At 38.1% G+C, this 21,984-nt stretch overlaps 1 protein-coding gene across 1 annotated transcript in view; it reads left to right on the forward strand.

Moving 5' to 3' along the window:
- The first annotated feature begins 2,625 nt into the window (after window positions 1–2,625).
- LOC150085166 (nucleoredoxin-like) overlaps window positions 2,626–21,984 on the forward strand; it is a 90,304-nt gene continuing 70,945 nt past the window's right edge. Inside the window, exon 1 of the mRNA XM_090373856.1 lies at window positions 2,626–2,934. Coding sequence (XP_090229982.1) covers window positions 2,626–2,934 — 309 coding nt within the window. The remainder of the gene's footprint in view (window positions 2,935–21,984) is intronic.

Consider the following 21,984-nt stretch of genomic DNA (forward strand, 5'->3'; position numbering starts at 1 on the left):
AGGCAGCAAAGGAAGTATGCAAACCCCTAGCCATAATTATGAGAGCTTCTTTGGACTCAGGGGAGGTACCCATAGACTGGAGATGTGCAAATGTAACCCCAATTCACAAAGGAGGATCAAAGGCTGACACAAGTAATTATAGACCTGTTAGTTTAACTTCTGTTCCAGGTAAATTAATGGAGGCACTGGTTAAAGAAGCACTGCAGGATCATCTAGACAAGAATTCAGTTATAGCTCAGACGCAGCATGGTTTTGTTAAGGGCAGGTCTTGCCTGACCAATTTGATTGGATACTATGATGTAGTCACAAAAGAACTGGATGCAGGGAATAACTTTGATATTATATATTTGGATCTTAGAAAGGCTTTTGATACTGTTGCACATGGAAGACTGCTGCACAAATTGGAGCAGTGTTGCATCGGAGGCAAATTGCTGCTATGGATAAGGGGTTGGTTGAGTGGCAGAAGACAGAGAGTGGTAATCAATGGACACTGCTCAACGTGGACTAATGTTATTAGTGGAGTTCCTCAAGGTTCAGTGTTGGGTCCGTTGTTGGTTTCGGTGTTTATGAATGATATTGATGATGGGATATCAAGTTTAATGAGCAAGTTTGCAGATGATACAAAGGTTGGCAGGGTCGTTAAGGACACTACTGACGCTATGCTGCTGCAACAGGATCTGGAAAGGTTGAACAGATGGGCTGAGAGGTGGCTAATGAAGTTTAACATTGACAAATGTAAAATACTACATATGGGAAACAGTAACCCCAGAGCAACGTATCAACTCTGCGGTACTACACTGACAGTGGTGGAGAATGAAAAGGACCTGGGGGTAATTGTGCAGGCAGATATGAAGTTCTCTGAACAGTGCAGACGGGCTGCAAGAGTAGCTCATGGTGTATTGTCAATGATATATAGGAATTTTCCTAGCAGGGATAAGGAGGCGATTATTCCCTTGTATAAGATAATGGTTAGGCCACATCTTGAGTACTGTATACAGGTCTGGAGGCCTCATTTCAAGAAAGATGTAGAACTGCTGGAACGGGTACAGAGAAGGGCAACAAGATTAGTGAATGGAACAAAGGGTTGCTCTTACGAAGAAAGGCTTAAGTTTTGCAAATTACAGAGTCTGGAGACTAGGCACCGGCGAGGTGATCTGATAGAGGTGTATAAGGCTTTGAATGGTTTGAGCATGCTCAATGCCAATGGGATTCTTCATCTTTCTCAGAATAATCACCTCAGAGGGCATAAATTCAAATTGAGGAAGGACGGATGTCGGATAGATGTGCGGAAATTTGCCTTTGGCCAGCGGGTGGTTGGTTGGTGGAACCGACTTCCATCACTTGTTGTAGAAGTTGATAGCCTAAACAAATTTAAAGCTCAACTGGACAGGTATTTCGAACGAACAGATGGGTGAAATGGGAGTGGGGTTTTTTTTTTTGGCTGATGCTGAATAAGCTTGCTTTCTTGCATCATATGCCTCTACTAATGCTAATGCTAATGCTAATAAAAAGTTCTGTGGTTGTTGAGGGCACATAAAGTTCATTGTCTTATAGGTTAGAACGAACAGCAGAGTCTGAGGTAGGATCATCCAATGAAAAAAGGACATCTAAGATTGCATTTACTGAATCATGACAATTCAGTTTTTCCATGGAGTCCGCCACAATTAATCCAAATATGTTAGAATCAAATGTCTTTCCTCTAACAATCTGGTATAGAAGACCCCCAAGGGTTAGCATTTCCAGATGTGTTCACGTAATTCATCCCCGTTTCACGCTTTCGAGAGGCAATGGCCTTCACCTAGTTTTTCTTCAAAGAAGAATACTGCTGATAAAAACGAAAAACCGAAGTGAAAGTAATAGGTCTGCAATTACTTGTGTCACCCTTTGATCCCCTTTATGAATTGAGATCACATTACACATCTTCAGTCCCTGTTGATCTTCCTTGAGCCCAAAGAAGCTCTCTCATAATTATGGCTAAAGGTTTGCTTACTTCCTTTAATATAACTGGATATCTCCAATCCACCCCAGGTGCTTTTCTTATGTTTAACTTCGAAAATTTCTCGTCCACTTTGCTCTCAGTTATTACAAACTCATTTAGTTCCCTGCCAAAGTTTGATAAATTTCTGGCATTCCCTTTCTCGAATTTTTCCTTACGTGTGTGGGTGTAGATGCGAAATACTCATTGAACTTTTCAGTTAGCGGAGCAGGGTCATCAACAGTGGAACCATCGATATCAAGAAGACCAATATGATTCACTCCCTTCCTTCTAGAGTTTACGTAAGTAATGAACTATTTATAATAAGTTATCTGTATACCATTTATGATGTTATTTTAAAACCAACCTAGAATTCAGTGCACATTTTTCTCACCCTAAATGCACTAGTTTTTCAATTCCGGATTGTTATTGTGAAAAAAAAAAAAAAAAAAACCCTGGTTTATAGAAATGTTTCTTGAATGAACCAGTAGATGGCGATTAAGAAAACTCTCATGTTTGTTGACAAAACGTTTGTTTGGTTTTGTGTTGTGTTCCGCAACAACAAAAATTTTCTTTACAAAAATATGGATATACATATTTAAGTATTAAATTTGTGCTGGAATGCCGAGTGTATGCTATTCGCTTTCACAATGAGTGACTGTAATATAGTTAAACTGCTCGGTGATGAACTCGTAAGAAACAATGGTGAGAAAATAAAATCCGAAATCTTGTCGGGCGAAGATAAAATTATAGGACTTTATTATTCTGCCCAGTGGTTTTCAGAATGTCGCTCGTTTACACCCGATCTAATTACATTTTATAATAATTTTAAAAATAAGGATACCAACTATCAGTTTGAAATAGTATTTATCAGTTCAGATCATGACGAATGTCACTTTTTGGACCACTTTAAAGAAATGCCGTGGTTTGCAATACCATTTGAGAATTATGAAAGGAAGGTATGTCCAAGATCAGCGAACATAATTAAAATATAACTGTAAGATAATCAAATTTGTAATTTTATTCCAGAGACAAAAAGTAAATTTAAATTTTTGTCTGATAATGGCCGGTCTCCAACTCAGGGATTTATTAATTAAAATATTAACTGTTAGAATGTTTATGGTATATGAATTATTTAAGTAATTGGAATATTTCATTATTTGTGAAGTAATTAAATGCATAATTTGTTTCAAACAACCTTATTTACCATTTCACTGACATTCAGCAAGACCCTAAAAATGTTTGCAGTAATAGTAATAATAACAGTAATGGAGACTTGTGATGCAAGAAAGCAAGCACATGAGCTTATGGAGCACCAGCCAAAAAAAAAAAAAAAAAAAACCCAATTTCATAAATCCATTCCTTCCAAAACTTTGTACAATTTATTTAAGCTATCAACTTCTGCAACGACAGATGGAAGTTTGTTCCAGCAGTTAACCGCCCGCTGGCTGAAGGCAAATTTCTGCACATCAATTCTACAACTGTCTTTCCTCAATTTGAATTTATGTCCCATCAGGTTCATAATCTGAGCAAGTGGAAGAATCCCATCAGAATTCAGAATGCTTAACCCTTTCAAGGACTTATACACCTCAATGAGATCACCTCGCAGGTGCCTAGTCTCCAGCTCCTGCAGTTTGCAGAATTTAAGCCTTTCTTGATAAGAGAACCCCTTCGTTCCGCTCACCAATCTTGTTGCCCTTCTCTGTACATTTGTATATTTTAGGAAGGAAGCAACTCTGCATCCTTCCTAAAATGAGACCTCCAGACCTGTATGCAGTACTCAAGACGTGTCCTGACCATTGCCTTATACAAAGGGATAATCACCTCATTTTCCCTACTAGCAAAATTCCTGTATATCATTGACAATATCCCATGACCTGCTCTGGCAGCCTGTCTGCATTGATCAGAAAACTTTGTAGAGCAGTTGTTTTCACTTTTATATTTCAGTACTCCAACCTTTCAAAGTTGCTGCAATTTTTCTTGAACTCTCCTTTATGTATTGCCATAATAGCTTATAATGCCAATATTGCAATTCTTATATTAATAATGAATTTTATTTCCAAATGAAATAATTCATAATGTTGTTATTGTAATTAATATAAACGTAATCCACACTAAAAAAAAAATGCACAAAACGTTATTGGAAATGTCATCAACAATATTAATATACTAATGATTATAAGAATAGACAATAAACTTATTGTCTTACGTTTGCATTTGATAAAAAAGTTGGCAGGGTGGTTAATGAATAACAGAAATGAGCTGGGAATTGGCAATTGAAGTGAAATAAATACAAGATACTGCATATGAACAGCAGCAATCCCAGAATAACAAACATAGCATAGTTATATCCAGTTATATTAGGTTGTGGAGAAAGAAAGAGACTAGGAATCATTGTACAGTCCAACATGAAGTTCTTTGAACTGTGCAGACAGCTCATAGTGTTCTGTTAGGCTGTTAAGACAGCTAACGAGACTTTGTGAGTGATATACAGAAATTTTTCTACCAGGGACATTGCATGGACGCCGCAACAGAGTGGTCAGGCACGTGGGTGCATAAGTATACATGCCTTGAGTGACCAGGGTTCAAACCAGTGACTGCTTATGGTGCTGTTTCTTGTATTCTGTCTATCTTGTGAACTCCTCTGACCCGAAATTATAAACAGAAATTGGTCGTCCCGAAATTATAAACAGAAAATTTATTATTTTTATACATCAGTGGTTAGGCCCCATCTTGATTGCTACATACAGGCCTAGAAGTCTCATTTTAAGAAGGATGTGGATCTCTTTGAACTTAGTGCAGAGATGAGTAACCAGATTATTCAAGTGTACTAAGATTTCTCTTCTGCAAGTTCCAAGACTTGAGAGGGACTCTATTGAAGTATTTAAGGCTAAATGGATTGACTAAACTCAATGCTGTTGCATTTAGAGAAATCTTTGGCATAGGATTCCAAGAAAAACAGCAAAGACTTCTTTACATATATAAACTCTAAAATGAAGGAAATGAACAGATTGGTCCACTTGATATCAATGGTTTGACTGTAGATGATCATTCTCAGATAGCTGCCAAACTAAATAAATATGTTGCATCTACATTAACACATGAGTTATTTAAGGAGGAGAGGGCCAGATGTTTATCAAACTCTAACAGGGAGTTAAATGATTTTGTAATAACTGAGAGAAAAGTGTTGGAGAAATTGTCAAAGTAAAACTTAAGGTAGGCACCTGGGGTGGATGAGATTTATCCAGTTATATTAAAGGAAGTGGCAAAGGAAGTAAGCAAACCCTTAGCCATAATTATGAGAGCATCGTTGGACTCAGGGGGAAGTCCCCATGGACTGGAGATGTGCAAATGTATCTCCAATTCACAAAGGGGATCAAAGGGTGACATGTAATTACAGACTTGTTAGTTTGACTTCTGTTCCAAAGAAAATAAATGAGTCACTGGTTAAAGAAGCATTGCAGGATCATCTAGACAAGACTGCAGTAATAATTCACACACAGCATGGATTTGTTAAGGGGAAGTCTTGTCTGTCTGACCAATTTAATTGGATACTGTGATGTGGTCACAGAGGAACTGGATACAAAAAATAATTTTGATATCATATACGTGGATTTCAGGTAAGCTTTTGATACTGTTGCACATGAAAGACTACTGTATAAATTGGAGCAGTATGACAAAGGGCAAGTTACTGCAATGGATAAAAGGATGGATGAGAGGGATAAGACAGAGTGGTAATCAGTGGACATTGCTCTTTGTTAGTGGTGGTCCCCAGGGTTCAGTGTTGGGCCCATTGTTCTTTTGTATATTTATCAATGATATTGATGAAGGTATATCAAGCTTATACCTTCTTTGGCAGCCTGCCAAAGTAGGTCATGTGGTCTTGTGAATGATATACAGGAATTTTGTGAGCAGGGATAAGGAGGTGATTATCCCCTTGTATAAGGCAATAGTCAGGCCACGCCTTGAGTACTGCGTACAGGTCTGGAAGCCTCATTTTAGGAAGGATGTAGAATAGAGAAGGATGTAGCAACTCTACATTGCTGGAATGAGTACAGAGAAGGGTAACAAGACTGGTGAGGGGAACAATGGGGTGCTCTTATGAAAAAGGCTTTAGTTCTGCAAATTGCAGCACCTGGAGGCTAGGCACCTGCTATGCGAGGTGTATTTTTTTTTTTTATGAAAACCCCAAACACGAAAGGTATCAAAACCTATAGTACTTAGTACCGTGCATGGGTTGAAGGAGAAGCATGGGGAGAGGGGGATGCTGGAAACTTTGCTCTAGAGACTAAACATGGGTTTCACTACTTCAAGCCTCCAATAAGCAAAGTGGTGGTATTTCACCGGTTGATGAAAGTCATCTACCACCTGATAAGGCCTTTTGTGGATTGAGCAGGCTCATTGCTGATGGGATTGTTTCTCTTGGTCAGATTACAAACCTGAGGGGGCATAGATTCAAATTGGGGAAAGATAGTTGTAGAATAGATGTGCAGAAATTTGCCTTTAGCCAGTGGGTAGTTGATTGCTGGAACAAACTTCCATCTGTCTTTGTGGAAGTTAATAGGTTAAGTAAATTCAAGGCAGAACTAGAGAAATATTTGGTATGAATGGATGGGTGAATTGGGAAGGTGTTTTTTTTTTTTTTTGGCTAATGCTGTATAAGCTTGCTTTCTTGCATCATATCCTCTGCTAATGCATCCCTACTTTTTCTCAGATAATACATGTAAGGGGATTGTCTGCAGCCATTCCTTTTTTTTTTTTAAATTGGAAAAAGGATGGATCAAAATAGATGTACAGAAATTTGCTTTCAACCAGAGAGTGTTGGACACACAATCATTTGATAGAAATCATTTGAACCACAACAACAGATAGAAATTTATAACCACAAACTGCTGTCTGGTTGTGGTTATTATTGGATGGACATGTGAGGCAGGTAAGGTGGTTTTTTTTTTTTTTTTTGGCTTTACAAGCTTGTCACTAATACTAACGTCAGGAACAAAAAACAGGTGCCTAAAGGTCGCTCATTTAGCTTCCTTTCTCTTTACTAATGCTGTGGAAAAAAGGCCAAGTGAATGAGTGACCTTGAGGTGCCTGTTTTTTCTCCCTGCTATAATACTAATAAATAGTATTTAGAACAGAATATGCCGTAGCTTGCTTAATGCTGTGAACTAACCTTGAGGGAGTGAGCAGGTAGTATACTACACCATTGCAGGAACACAGAGACTGAAACTGAGATTTGTTTTTATCCAAGATTTAAAAAAATGCAATATGTATAATTGAGACAAAACATTTCTATGTGGACACACACAAACAGTTTTTTCCTAGTTATAATTTATTTTACTTAGCAAATTTGAGAAAAAAAAGGTGGATATATCTCTACTTGGGAGTACAATATGATCATATCGACTGTTATCACAAACATGGAAAGTCATCGGCAACCTTGTATGAAATCTTTGCTATTTTTCTTGCTTCACTTAATCATTTATATATGTCTTCTGTATTCTGTGTAAGGTGCTAATATATATATATATATGTGTGTGTGTGTGTGTGTTTCTTATTGTCATTACTTTAGATCAAGAGTCTGTCTTTATCTGTTTTGACACTTTTGGCTAAGTGTCAAAACAGATAAAATGCTGATGTTTGTGGGTCATGTGGATTCCCATGGGTTGCAGGCTGCAAGAACAGTTCCTTTCCGCTGATTATGTATTTTTCAAAATATGATTTAATTTTTATTAATCAGTGTTTGTGTTTGCAGTTTAATTTTTTACATGTAATAATTACATACAAATATTCCACACTAGCCATTTACTTTAATGTACTTTGGAAATAATGGACAAAGTCCACTGAAATCAGGCTTTTCTTCCATATGGTACACAACCACCTAAATCTCTTTGTCTGATGGTATTTTCATCTTATCAAATATTTGGGATGATCATTGCCACTTTCTGAGTGTGTCAGACATCAGTAGGGTACCATCTGAACCTTCAGCAAGGGTACCTGAGATCTCTTCAGTATCCTGATAAGCACTCCTCAGAGTGCTTATCAGGATACCATACATGACAGCAATATTTGAAGCTCTTTTACTGCATAGAATAAACAGTATTACAACACTGTTTTTCATTTCATAGTTAAAACATTTAGAGAACTTCAGCAACTATATTTCTTTTGAGTTAAACAGACTTTCAGATTTAGCGTGCAAGTCGTAGCACCATATAGTCCATTAAATTAAGGTTTTACTCTATTACATCACACTTATTCTGATAGTATTAGGTGGCAGAATAATGTAATGAAACAAGATTATGCTGCATCAGACAAAAATAAATATCCACCTCATTTGTCCATCCCTTCTAATAACACAGGGCAACAAGTATTTTTCATTGAAAAAAAATATATATATGTAGATAGTTCTTTAAATGCTCGTTTTAATCTGTTTTTGATTGTTCTCTCCCATATCTAATTTTTGTGATGAGCCCAGTTACATGAATATGACGATGAGACTGAATATTTCCTGACTAATATCACTATCACGTACATACCTATTCACCCAGCCTACATGATTATGATTATTATTTTTATTTATTATTATTGTTTATACAGTTATATTTATATAATTGTTTGAATATATATATATATATATATTCCCAGAAACTTCTGGGAATCATTGCGGAACAAGAAAATACGTGGACTGTGTTAGGGTGGCTAAGAATAAGAACAGGTGCATGTATTTATTTACAAAATAACTAAATGCACAAGGCATAATACATTAAGAGTAAGAGTTTAATATCTATTTAATATCGGTAACAGTCCCATGAATGACTCCCAACTGTGACATTTTGCACAACCTGTTCAGCCAAACCAACATTGGATCGCCTCTGCTGGGCCTCAAGTTTTTCTGGATGGTGCGGACCTGACCCTGCGGTCTGGTTTGCTCCCACCCATGCACACAGGCCACATTGGCAACCTGAGCCAGCTCTCTTGTCTGGCTCACTGTCTCACCTCTTCCTGGCAGGTGGGGCATGGGCATGCCCCACTGTAAACTGGAGTTGCCTTCCCTTTCGGCTCCATATTTCTGTCTATTTGCCCCCCAGTCTTCAGCCTTCACCCCGCTCTATCTGATAGCAACGTGAACACGCCCCACACAATCTAAAATCACCAATCTAAATTAATTTTGCCCAACATTTTGGACTTCTAGCGCTCCCCACGACGCGTACGCGATTTTTTTTTTTTTTTTAAAGGTCCTAGCCACTGAAATCTTAGGAAATTAGGTGGCAGGACCTGCCAGAGTGAACTATATACTAGTGAGCACCTGGTCTGCCTCCACGGGGCTAAAGTGGGACAACGTCGGGCCTCAGTAGGGGTCTGGCGGCTAAATGACCAGATGAACAACGGTACAAGGCATCAAATATATACAAAGTCCATACACTTTTAAATCTCTGGCTTTTCCAGTCAACTGGTTCACCCACAATGTAAACTACGCGGAGATGGGGGAAACCCCTGGTGCCGCTTGACCCTAAACACACTTTACACTTTATATAATATCGGTGTAGATACACCATAGATAACTTAAGAAACTACGATAGTAGTGTGGGAGGCATCGTTTGCTCTGTATCTCATATAGTGCTCTTCCTTCACAACAAGTTGCCATGGTATTGCACTACCTCAAATAAGTAACGCTTCACTAATAGAGAAGATTGAGTACCACCACCCAGACGGCACCGTTTCTAAGCTATTGCCCTATCATCGGTGGGTGGGCAGGCATCTTGGTATTGCAGACATGACAACTCAGTTGTGAAGATAGTCACACAATATTAGAGATGGCAAAAGGTTTATATGATAATATTTAAAAATAACTAAATGCACAAAGCATATTAAATTAAGAATAAAAGTTTAATACCTACATAATATCGGTGTAGATACACCATAGATAACTCTTAAGAAACTATGTTAGTAGTGTGGGAGGCATCATTTGCTCTGTATCTCATATTGTGCTCTTCCTTCACAATATGTTGCCATGGTATTGCACTACCTTGAATAAGTAATGCTTCACTAATAGAGAAAGACTATTGTTACTTATTCTCAGTGAGGATCACCACCCAGACGGCACTGTTTGAAATATGGTATGGGATAAAGATCTCTGTTATCCTCATACTATCCCTATTAGACTTAGGAAAGCAAAAAAGATGTAGGAAGGTGATAGTAGGAGAGGTAGAGGAAGGAAATGCTGTAGAAGAAAGAAAGGAACAGTTACTCTTTCAACTCACACTACTCAAAAGCTCATAAATTCCTTGAATAGGTAACGCTTCCCCATTAGAGAAGATTGTTACCTATTCTCGAAAACTCCGTGAATATCAGGCTCCCCCTGACAGCACCATTTCCAAGCTGTTGGTCTATCATCGGTGGGTGGGCAGACATGACAACCCTGTTGTGAAGATAATCACACAATATGAGAGATGCCAAAAGGTTTATATGATAATATTTAAAAATAACTGAATGCACAAGGCATAATACATTAAGAGTTTAATATCTATATAATATCGGTGTGTAAATACACCATAGACAACTCTTAAGAAACTACGAAGTAGTTGTTGTTGGCATCATTTGCTCTTTCTCATATTGTGCTCTGCCTTCACGACGAGTTGCCATGATATTGCACTACCTCGAATAAGTAACGCTTCACTGATAGAGAAGACTATTGTTACTTATTCTCAGTGAGTACCACCACCAAGACATGTTTCAAGGCTATTTGTGAATTTAATGTAAAAAAAACCCATTGGACCAGCTCTATTAGACCAAACAAATGAATTATAAAATTCAAACCATTGTCCCTATTAGACTTAGAAAAGCAAAAAGGTAGAGGGAAAGTAATAGTAGGAGTGGAAGAGGAAAAGAAACGTCGTCGAAGAATGAAAGGGACAGTAACTCTTCAACTCACACCACTCAAAAACTCATAAATTCCTCCAATAGGTAACGCTTCCCCAATAGAGAAGACTGTTGTTACCCATTCTCGGAAACTCCGTGACTATCAGGCTTCCCCCGGCGACCGTTTCGAAGCTGTTTGTGAGTTTAATGTGAAAAAAAACCCATTGGACCAAATCTATTAAACCAAACAAAAATTATAAAATTCAAATCTAAATCATAAAAAATCTAAATTTAGACGATCATTTCACAGCTATTATGAATTAAATGTGAAATAAAATCCATTGGACCAGATCTATTTAACCAAACAAATTTTGAGTTATAAAATTCAAACCTATATCATGGAACTGGTTTTGATGAGAACCTAAGACATCTAGATTTTTTATCAAGAAAACTGAATTTTGTAATAGACGAAAAAAAAAACCCAGGTGCTGCTTTTTTTTTTTTTTTTTCCTCTCTCTAAAATAACTAAAACCAGTACTTTAGATGAACCTCATCTCCAACCAAACTGCACAGAAGAGGTGGCTCTCCCCACCTTTTCAGAAACTTATCAGACCCTAAACGCCATTTTTCCAAAACTGTAAAAACCTTTGCAGGAAGCAGACATTGTTTGTTTCAAGTCCCAAAGATATCCCCTAAAGGTCCCAAACCTTTTCCGTTTTCGAAGCTTCCACACATGATATTTTGCCTCTGTAATTAAAAATATCGTGAACATTTTTTTCTTGCCCAAGAGTGATCGAATTGCAAGTAAATTACCTCCTCTAGTGTGAACTGTCTTATCCTCAAAAATCTACAAATTCTTTTCCTAACTTCCTGCACGAATCGACAGTAATAAAATAAATGGTACACTGTTTCAATTTCGGTACAAAATTGGCATAATCTGTTGCCTGGTCTGACTAAATCTATACGTGATATCGTTCACTGGTATGTTTCCATAACCAACCCTCCACGAAAAGTCAATACGCGACGGGTAGTTTCCACCAATTTTTAAATTTTTAAAAAACAACTGGGCATTATTTCCTAAATTTGGCTTTTCTGGATTTTCTGAGTTAAACAGTGTCCAGTAGAGTCGTTTTAAAACCCCCTTAAAAGGATCTATATCTTTCTCCCTTAACTGCATGCACATATCCTGAATTTTTTTGTAATATATAGGAATTGTCTCTGCTTTTGGCCCTAGATAATTGCCGCCTTTAATGAAGGCTGTATTAAATCCCATAAAATATTTTATCAGTACCACTACTAAATGGTTAGATTGCACCATATTAGCCACATCCAGCAGTCTTTTACAGCTACACCTCAAATTAATTTTTGGAATACTTATTTCTGAGTAAAAAATAAAAATTTCTGCGCTATTTCTTGCCGTTTTCCTCCCCATAGAAACTGAAATGTTGGAACGTAAAATCGTCTCATTGTCCTAGCTGTGATTCCTGTTATAAACATCGTGTATAAGATTTTAGGAAGAATTACGGTTCTAGCAATAATGGATTTGTTCTCAAAAGAAAATTGTCCCACTTCCCACTCTTTTAAACTTTCCCGTATTTTAGTGGTGAGCCCTCTTACAGGTAGCATGGGACTCTCTCTAAACGGAACTCCCAATATTTGAATTGATTTATTCGATTCCACTTCTCGTTGTGGTAAAGGCCGATGTACCCATTCCCCTAACAATTTTATCCTAGTTTTATCTTCGTTTATGTTTAACCCCGACTTTTTACCAAAAGAAGTAACGAGTGACATAAATTCTTCCACCGCATAACTCGTAGTGAGAGTGGCGGTAACATCATCCGCATACACTATACATTTACACTGCTCTGCCGGCTTTGGCAATGGTATCCCCTGAATGGCTTCAGTTCTGTCTATTCTTCCCAGTAGTGGGTCCAGTGCTAACGTAAATAACAAAGGACTAAGCGGACATCCTTGTTTTACTCCCCTATCAATTTTAATGTTTTTCGAAATTTCTCCATTTACCAAAAGTCGCGTGCTACTACGTGTATATAGATTTCTCAGGACTGTAAACAACTGAGATCCTACGTTCGTATCTTTAATTATAGAGAAAAGGTAGTCGTGGCCGATTCTATTGAAAGCCTTTTCTAGGTTGATTGCCACTAACGCTAAATTGTGACTCTTTCGTTTCCGATATTGTAATATATCTTTTAATAGCCAAAGGTTATATTCTATCCGCCTCCCCGGTATACCGTAGCACTGTGTGCTTCTAACTACCTGGGTTACGTCGCGTTTTAACTTAGTTGTCAAAATCTTTGCAAATATTTTATAGTCACAATTAGCTAATGTTATAGGTCTCCAGTTAGCAATTTTCGTTAAATCCCGTCCATGCTTCGGAATGAAAGTAGTATAGGCATTTAAAAAGCCTTCGGGTACAACCCCTTCCTGAAAAAATTTGTTAAAGACGGCCAGAAGAATAGGCGCTAACAAGTTCCAAAATTTCTTATAAAATTCAAACCCCAAACCATCTGGTCCCGGCACGCGTCGTAATTTACATGATTTTAGAGCCACAGTTAGATCCCCCATAATTATTTCCCTGTCCTGTAATGGTTTTTGCTCGGGTGTAATTGTCCAATCGTCCAAATGGAGTTGTCTCTCTCTTTTTTTTTGCAAAGCAAGCTCTTTTTCATAGTAATTTACAAAACTATTCATAATAGTTAGCGTTGTTGAATGTGTGTTGTCATCGTCTGTAATTTCCTGAACAGTTTTGGCTAAATTATTTAACCTTAGTCTTCTTTGGTAAAACGCAGCTAAAGGACTATCAGCCTCCCTAAATTTCGGCTGTATTTTTCGCGCCCTTTCTTTCTCTTCTTCCAATATTATACCGTCAATAATCGCTTGTACTTCCGCTGTTGCACTTTCATCCCCGCACCGGTGGTAAATTCTTTTTTCTTGTAGGAGATCTTTCAGTCTATTTCTGCGTTGTTCGTTTCTTTCCTTAATTTTGGAGTAATAAAATGATTTAGCACTTTTTTTAATTTTCGCCATTTCCCACTCATTTCTACCTTGCTCTACTATCTGTTTAATAACTGTTGTAAAGTCCCAGTCCTCTCTCTCCAGAACTGCTGGGTTGAGCTTTCAATAGCCATTACCCAGACTAACGTTCATAAATAAATCTCCCTTCCACATTACTGCCATGTGATCTGAAACTTGTCGACCTCCCGCAGATTTCACATGCTGTATCATTGTTATCTTATCCTTCAACTGACTTGTTGCATAAATGCGATCTATCCTAGTTCCTATATTATTGGCTATTCTCGTGGCCGCTCGTTTCCCCGGATTTTTTTCCCTCCAAACGTCTACCAAGTCTAATTTAGTACAAACCTCGATTAATTCACGAACTCACCCTGTACCATGATGCGGGGTACCCGCCAGAATTTTGTCCATAATGGGGTCAGGAACACAGTTCCAGTCCCCTGCCATTATAATCCACTGCACCCCCCTCATATAGTTGCCCAGCCCCTGAAACAGTTTTCCTTTCTAAAGTGGAATTTGGACTATAGACACAGATTAGTCTAATTGTGCGCCCCCCATAACTCCAATCCACTGCCACAACCCGACCTTCTGTATCCCTACCTGCCAGTCGTACAGTCCCTAAAATTGGAGGAACCACTACTATTCCAACACCTGTGGATCGATTTGTCCCAAAACTCCAAAATCCTAACAATCGGTATCTGTTTCGAAACTGCTGGATGTCTGCTAAGCTGGCGAAGTGGGTTTCTTGTAAAAACCAAATCTTCACCCCAATGTTCATCATAATTTGCCATATCATCCTTTGTTTGTTAATCGCTCTCAAACCCTGTACATTTAACGACATAAATGTTATTCCAGACATTATGAGCAGAACTTTACTAGAACTTCTGCTAAGATATTCCTATGTTCCACATTTAATTTTAACTTGTTACTAGTGAGCAATACGGTGAGATCTCCAACATTCTTGTTTTTAATATTGGAAATAATGAAATCACCCCAAGTGAACTGAATGTTAACTACGTGACCCTCCTCGTTTTCATTCCAAAGAAAATTCGGTTCTCCTCGAGTTTTAACAATTTCCGCCAAGCTTCGCCTATATTCCCTGTATTCTTTTGTGTTTCCTACTACATTTAACCATTCTATCCCTTCGTATTCCCTCGTTTGTATGCCATCTGAATCCGAATCAGACCCCGAAAGTGTTTTGCAATCTTTCTTACCACCTGACAAAATTGACACCTCTTCCCCCTCTATTTGTTTTGTTTCGGTCTCTTGAATTTCCTCTGTTCCCCCTTTTGCTCTTTTAGTTTTACCGCTTATTTCTTCCTTCCCCCCCCCCATTTATGTACATTTTGTACTGTGTTTTCCGCTTCCATATCCTCGGTTAGTTCTACGTGTTCCGATTGTGTTACCAACATATCGTACACTATTGTAAATGTTGGTGCGATTTCTTTAATCTGCATCTCACCCCTCTGCGCTACTATAGTTTCCGCGCTCTCAGTGTTAGGCATATCTTTTAGCGGCTCGCTCGCTTTCTGCTGTCCTCCCCCACTAGCAACTCTTTCGGCAAACGTGCGTTCCAGACATTGAATGAATTTATGCGTGGAAGCTCCGCATTTTTTACAATTATTAAGGCAGTTGGCCGTAATATGACCGGTGCCATTACAATTAAAACAACGTGATTTTTGGCATTCTGCTCCCAAATGGTCCTTACCTCCGCACCTCAAACAAACTTTCTGAACTCCTGGGTAATTTATTAATAACCTATGACCCATCAAATCGATGATGTTTGGCACGGGCATTTTCATGTCAATAATTTGCACCGTACCTGTTTCCACGCCTGGCCATTCCTCATATTCTTTCCTATGAATCTTAACAACCTTACCAAACTTGTTAAAAAACTCTCGACAGGACTATTAGACATTTCTACCGGAAACCTGTCAAACCACTTTGCGTATGTTACCAATTTGCACAGGTTTGATCATTACGTTTCTAATAGAAAACCCTTTCAAAACCTTTTTTCTTGCCTCTATTGTTTTCAAGACCAACTGATATTTCTGCCTCGGTAATGGAGTTAATCCTTTTATCTCGTGAACCGAAACAACCTGAGTCACTCCCCGCATTACCTCTCTAATTGGACAAACCTCTGTAGTCTGAAACTCCACTGTTCTTTCTCTAAAAAAGAACTGTGCCATAATTAATCTCGGTTCCTTAAGGAAAATGAATAGTTAAAAATCTCGTGTCCTGCCTGACACCAGCAAAACGAAAAAAGAAAATATCTAACGTGGCAGAAATAAATTCCAAAGAAATGTAAAACAAAAGAAAATCAATCACTTACTACCCTCCTAAAGGAGGTTCCCCACAACGGGGAAACCTCAGCTGAAAGGACCGCCGCTAACCTCTTGATGCGATCGGACACTTTCTTCAACCTTCAGAACGAGTAGAACACCAATGAATGAAACAATTCACAAACTAGCCTCTAGACCAGGAGTGGGCCACATCCGGCCCGCGACGATGTTGAATCCGGCCCCCTCAGTAAATGCATAAATATAGAAAATCCATACCTGACTACACTCGCCGTAAACGTTCGGCTTAATTCGGTTCAATCGGGAATCGCGGCCAGTACAACAGTAACCAAGTGATTCTACGCAGCGCCAAAGAGTTATTTCCTAATTATTATTGTAGCATCGATCAAAGAAGTTCCTTTGGGTTTGACTTCTTATTGAAAAAAATAATATTGGTGCGAGATATTTTATGTTTTATGCCTTTTCTAATTATTACAATTTTTAATTTAATATAATTTATAGCCCATAAAATGAGCCAATTAAAAAAAAAAGAAAAATTGATGCCGAATGCCGCATTTTCAATGATAATTGGACATTCAGATATTTTTTTTAAAAATACATTAATAATTTGGTAATTCAAGTAATATAACATTTTTTAAGTTCTGATTTTTTTTATTAAATCATTCAATCTATTCCGGCCCGCATCATGATGCGAAAATTTCATTCGGCCCGCATCATGATACAAAAATTTCATTCGGCCCGCTGACAAAAAAAGTTGCCCACCCCTGCTCTAGACGATCGTTTCGAAACTCCTTTGCCTCGTCATCAGTGGGCGGGTAGGTACCCAGGTAATTGGCCTATCATCAGTGGGTGAGCAGGTACCCTGGTATTGCAGACATGACGACCAAGTTGTGAAGATAATCACACAATATGAGAGATGCCAAAAGGTGTATATGACATCTCTCATATTGTGTGATTATCTTCACAACTGGTCGTTATGTCTGCAATACCAGGGTACCTGCCCACCCACTGATGACAGGCCAATAGCCTTGAAACATGTCTGGGTGGTGGTACTCACTGAGAATAAGTTACAGTAGTCTTCTCTATTAGTGAAGCGTTACTTATTCGAGGTAGTGCAATATCATGGCAGCTCGTCGTGAAGGCAGAGCACAATATGAGAAAGTGCAAATGATGCCTACAACAACTACTTTGTAGTTTCTTAAGAGTTGTCTATGATGTATCTACACACCGATATTATATAGATATTAAACTCTTAATGTATTATGCCTTGTGCATTTAGTTATTTATCTATGATGTACTGTAAATTTTCTAGCAGGTACAAAGAGGTAATTATTCCATATAACAATGTGGCCTTGATTAGGCATAATATAATTATCGTAACAGGACTTCCCAAACTTTATATAGCAGGGACTAGTATTTATCAGTACTGGTTTTGCAACCTATAAATATAAATGCTTATTTAAAAAAGTGAAAAAAAATGTCAAAAAAATTTTGCTCTTTATTTAATCTTATAATAATGTCATTAATTATATGTGCACTTCATGACTTTTAATTAAATAACTAGAAGAAAGCTAATGTGAAGTATGATGTTCTTTAACATCTTATAGCAGCTTTTTCTCGTTTGTACCTTTTTTTGAAGAAAGCCAAACACAAAAAATTAGTAATAGTATTCACCATATAATGCAAAGAAGCCACAAGCTTTGCTCTGGCAGCCTGTCTGCACCGCTCAGAGAACTTCATATCTGACTGCACGATTATCCCCAGGTATTTTTCATTCTCCACACTCCCTGAGTGTAGTATGACACAGTTGATATGTTTCTCTTGGTTTACTGCTACCCATGCGCAGTACTTTGCATTTGTCAATGGTAAACTTCAGTTGCCACTTCTCAGCCTATCTGCCTAACTTTTCTAGATCCTGTTGCAGTAGCATACTGTCTTTACTGTCATTAATAACCCTGCCAACCTGTATCATCTGCAAACTTGGACATTAAGCCTGATATACCTTCATCGATATCATTTATAAATGCACAAAACAACAATGGGCCCAGCACTGAACCCTATGGGACTCCACTAATAACATTAGTCCAAGTAGGGCAGTGGCCATTTATTACCAGTCTGTGTTCTCCCACTCAACCATCCCTTAATCCATTGCAGCGAGTTACCCTTAATGCCATACTGCTCCAAATTGTACAGCAGTCTTCCATGTGCTAGAGTATCAAAAGCTTTCCTGAAATCCAAGTATATGGTGTCAAAATTATTTTTTGCATCCAGTTCCTTTCTGACCACATTGTAGTATCCAATCAAATTGATCAGACAAGATTTCCTCTTAACAAACCCATGCTGTCCTGCATCTGAACTATTACTGCAGTCTTGTCTAGGTGATCCTGTATCAAGTCTTTAACCAGTGACTCCATTATTTTCCCCCGGAACCGAAGTGAAACTAACAGGTCTATAATTATTTGTATCTGCATTTGCGCATCTCCAGTCCATGGGGACCTCCCCTGACTCTAAGGATGTCCTCATAATTATGGCTAAGGATTTGCTTACTTTCCTCGCTGCCTTCTTCAGTATAACTGGATAGATTCCATCTGCCCCAGGTCCCTTTTTTATGTTTAACTTCAACAATTTCTCCTCCATTTTGCCCTTAGTTATTACAAAATCATTTAGCTCCCTGTTAGAGTTTGATAAACTTCTGGCATTCCACTCCTTGAATAAATCGTATTGTGTGAATGTAGATGCAAAATGCTCATTCAGTTTATCAGCAACTTGAGCAGGATCATCAGTATTCAAGTCATCTATGTTAAGTGGACCAATCTGATTCATTCCCTTCCTTCTAGAGTTTACATAAGTAAAGAACTCTTTGATGTTTTTCTTTGTATCCTTTGCCAAAGATTTCTCGTAATCTACCTTCGCCTGCCTAACCACCCTTGTGACTTGATTACAGATTTGATTATGCTGTTAGTTAAGAAACACATAAAATATAAGGCAGTGCAGCCAGGAGATATGGGTTTACTGTGCAGTGGTGAGCCATTTTGGTGTGACATAAGCACTGGAAAAGCAAAATTGAAAGTAGGAGTGTGTTATAGGACTGACGAGTATAAAGAACAACTGAACAGAGAAATAGTGTGGTCCAGTAAATTAGATTGTCTTATAATGGAGGATTTTAATTTCCCACATATTGACTGGAACTTGTTAATTGGTCACTTATACATTATCAAGGCTTTTGTGAATTTATTGGGTGATTGTTTTCTACATCAGCATGTTTGGGAGGCAAATCGAGGGAGTAATGCTCTTGATCTGATTATCGCTACCCACTCTTAGAATCTGCAGATAAAGGAACCACTTGGTGACAGAGTGCTGATGTGGGATTTACTCAAAGAGGTAACTACCATCAGGGATAAAGGGAAGGGTGTTTGCTTTTGTACAGATTACTACAGTGGTCTGAGAATGTTTTTAAATTCTATTCAGTGGGACTAACGGTTGATGTTACCAACAACAAATTCTAAATGGGAAGCATTCAAAGAATTAATGCTGGAAGCTAATAGGCTTTTCATACCGACTAAGAAATATTTTTAAAGGTTTAGGCCTAAATGGATGTCAGATGTACCTGGCAGAGAAGAAAAATGCATGGGATACATGAAAATTAACAGGTGACACAGAAGCCTATGGTAGATATAAACTGGTCTGTAATCAAGTCACAAGGAGGTTAGGCAGGTAAAGGCAGATGATGAGAAATCTTTTCCATAGGATGCAAAGGAAAACAACAGAGTTCTTTTCTTATGTAAACTCTAGAAGGAAGGGGATGAATTAGATTGGTTCACTTGATATCGATTGATGACCCTGCTCAAGTAGCTAGCAAACTAAATGAGTATTTTGCATCTACATTTTCACATGAGGAATTATTCGGGGAGGGGAATGTCAGTGGTGTGTTAAACTCTGGTGGTGAGCTAAATAATTTTGTAATTACTGAGAGCAAAGTGGAGCAGAAATTGTTGAAGATAAACATAAGAAATGCAACTGGGTTGGATGGGATCTATCTGGTTATATTAAAGGAGGCAGCAAAAGAAGTAAGCAAATCCTTAGCCATAATTATGAGAGCTTCCTTGTACTCACGGGAGGTACCTATGGATTGGAGATGTGCAAATGTGACTCCAATTCACAAAGGAGGATCATCTAGAGAAGACTTCAGTTATAGTTTGGAAACAGCATGGGTTTTTTAACGGGAAGCCTTGTCTGACCAATTTGATTGGATACTATTATGTGGTCAAAAAGGAAATGGATGCAAAGAATAATTTTTAATTTTGATTTATACTTGGATCTTAGGAAGGCCTTTGATACTGTTGCACATATGCTACATAAGTTCATACTCTTGCTTTCTTGCATCACATGCCTCTATTACTATTATTATTACATCAAAGACTGCTGTATAAATTGGAGTAGTGTTGGCATTGGTAACAAATTCCTGCTGTGAATAAAGGGATGGTTGAGTGGGAGAAGATAGAGAGTGTTAATCAATGGACACTGCTCTTCATGGACTAATGTTATTATTGGAGTCCCCCAGGGTTCAGTGTTGGGCACATTATTGTTTTCTGTATTTATTAATGATATTGATCAAGATATATCAGGCTTAATGTCTACGTTTGCAGAGAAACAAAGGTTGACAATGTTGAGCAGATGGGCTGAGAGGTGGCAGCTGAAGTTAAATATTGACAAATGTAAAGTGCTGCATGTGGGGAGCAGTAACCCCAGAGTAATGTATCAACTCTGTGGTACTACACTCAGGGTGGTAGAGAATGAAAAGGACCTGGGAGTAATTGTTTAGATGGTCTGCAAGAGTAGCTCATGGTGTCTTGTCAATGATATACAGTAATACCCCGAAGTTACGCGATAGGTGGGTCCGACGAAAATCGCGTAAGTCGAATTCGCGTAAGTCGGGGTACAACTTTGCATATAAATACATATAAATTTTGCTTAATTGGGACCAAGGACTAACAAAAACACTAGTTTAGAAGAAAAATATTAATAAAATGGCAGTTCTTTATACATATTAATACAAAATATGTATTAAAAAACAAATGACTTACGTTAAAAAGTTATTTCGATGTCGATGGCTTCATAAAATCTAACAAATTCGTCTGACGACACAGCGCGTTCTTTTTTTCACGCAGAATTTCTTCGTAGCAAGCTAATAATTTTTTTATTCCTTGCTTTGTAGCTATAACGCGTTCTTCGTTGGAGTCTATGTTTTCTAAAATTTTTAAGCCCTTTACAATTGAGCCCTTTTCAATTTTCAACCTGTCAAGTTTGCAATTGTCATGTGCTTTTCGCCGTTGCTTCGTTTAGGCCTGTAGCACGTGCAATATCACATGGTCTTTCATTTCGCTCAAAGCGTTTCACAATTTCATATTTTTTCTCTATCGACAGAGGCGGACTGGCCATAAGCCTTACCGGGGAAACCCCGGTGGGCCAGTGTGATTTTGGCCATAAACCATAGTATGAGGCCACTATAAATTTTCCCGGGTAAGAATTTTTGATCCAGTCCGCCTCTGTTTATCGATAATTGCTTTTCTTTTTCTCTCTGAATCTGCAGTGTCTTCACCAGGACGCTTCCTTTTCACACTTTTAATTAAGTATTTTACTCATTTTTAGGGAATAAAGCACAATTACAAAACGAGGAGGCACGCTTGATACGCATAAACAAAGCTGCGCGCATGTAGCAACTGAATAAACAACACCATAAAGGCAGAGATACACTATTAACACCTCACATTTCTAGGGGTTACTACCATAAAACAATAAAAATCCAGTTGCGTTTCT

This window comes from Mastigoproctus giganteus, chromosome 5 (genome assembly GCF_048544385.1).
Source record: "Mastigoproctus giganteus isolate SK-2022 chromosome 5, ASM4854438v1, whole genome shotgun sequence".
Taxonomy (NCBI): domain Eukaryota; kingdom Metazoa; phylum Arthropoda; class Arachnida; order Uropygi; family Thelyphonidae; genus Mastigoproctus; species Mastigoproctus giganteus.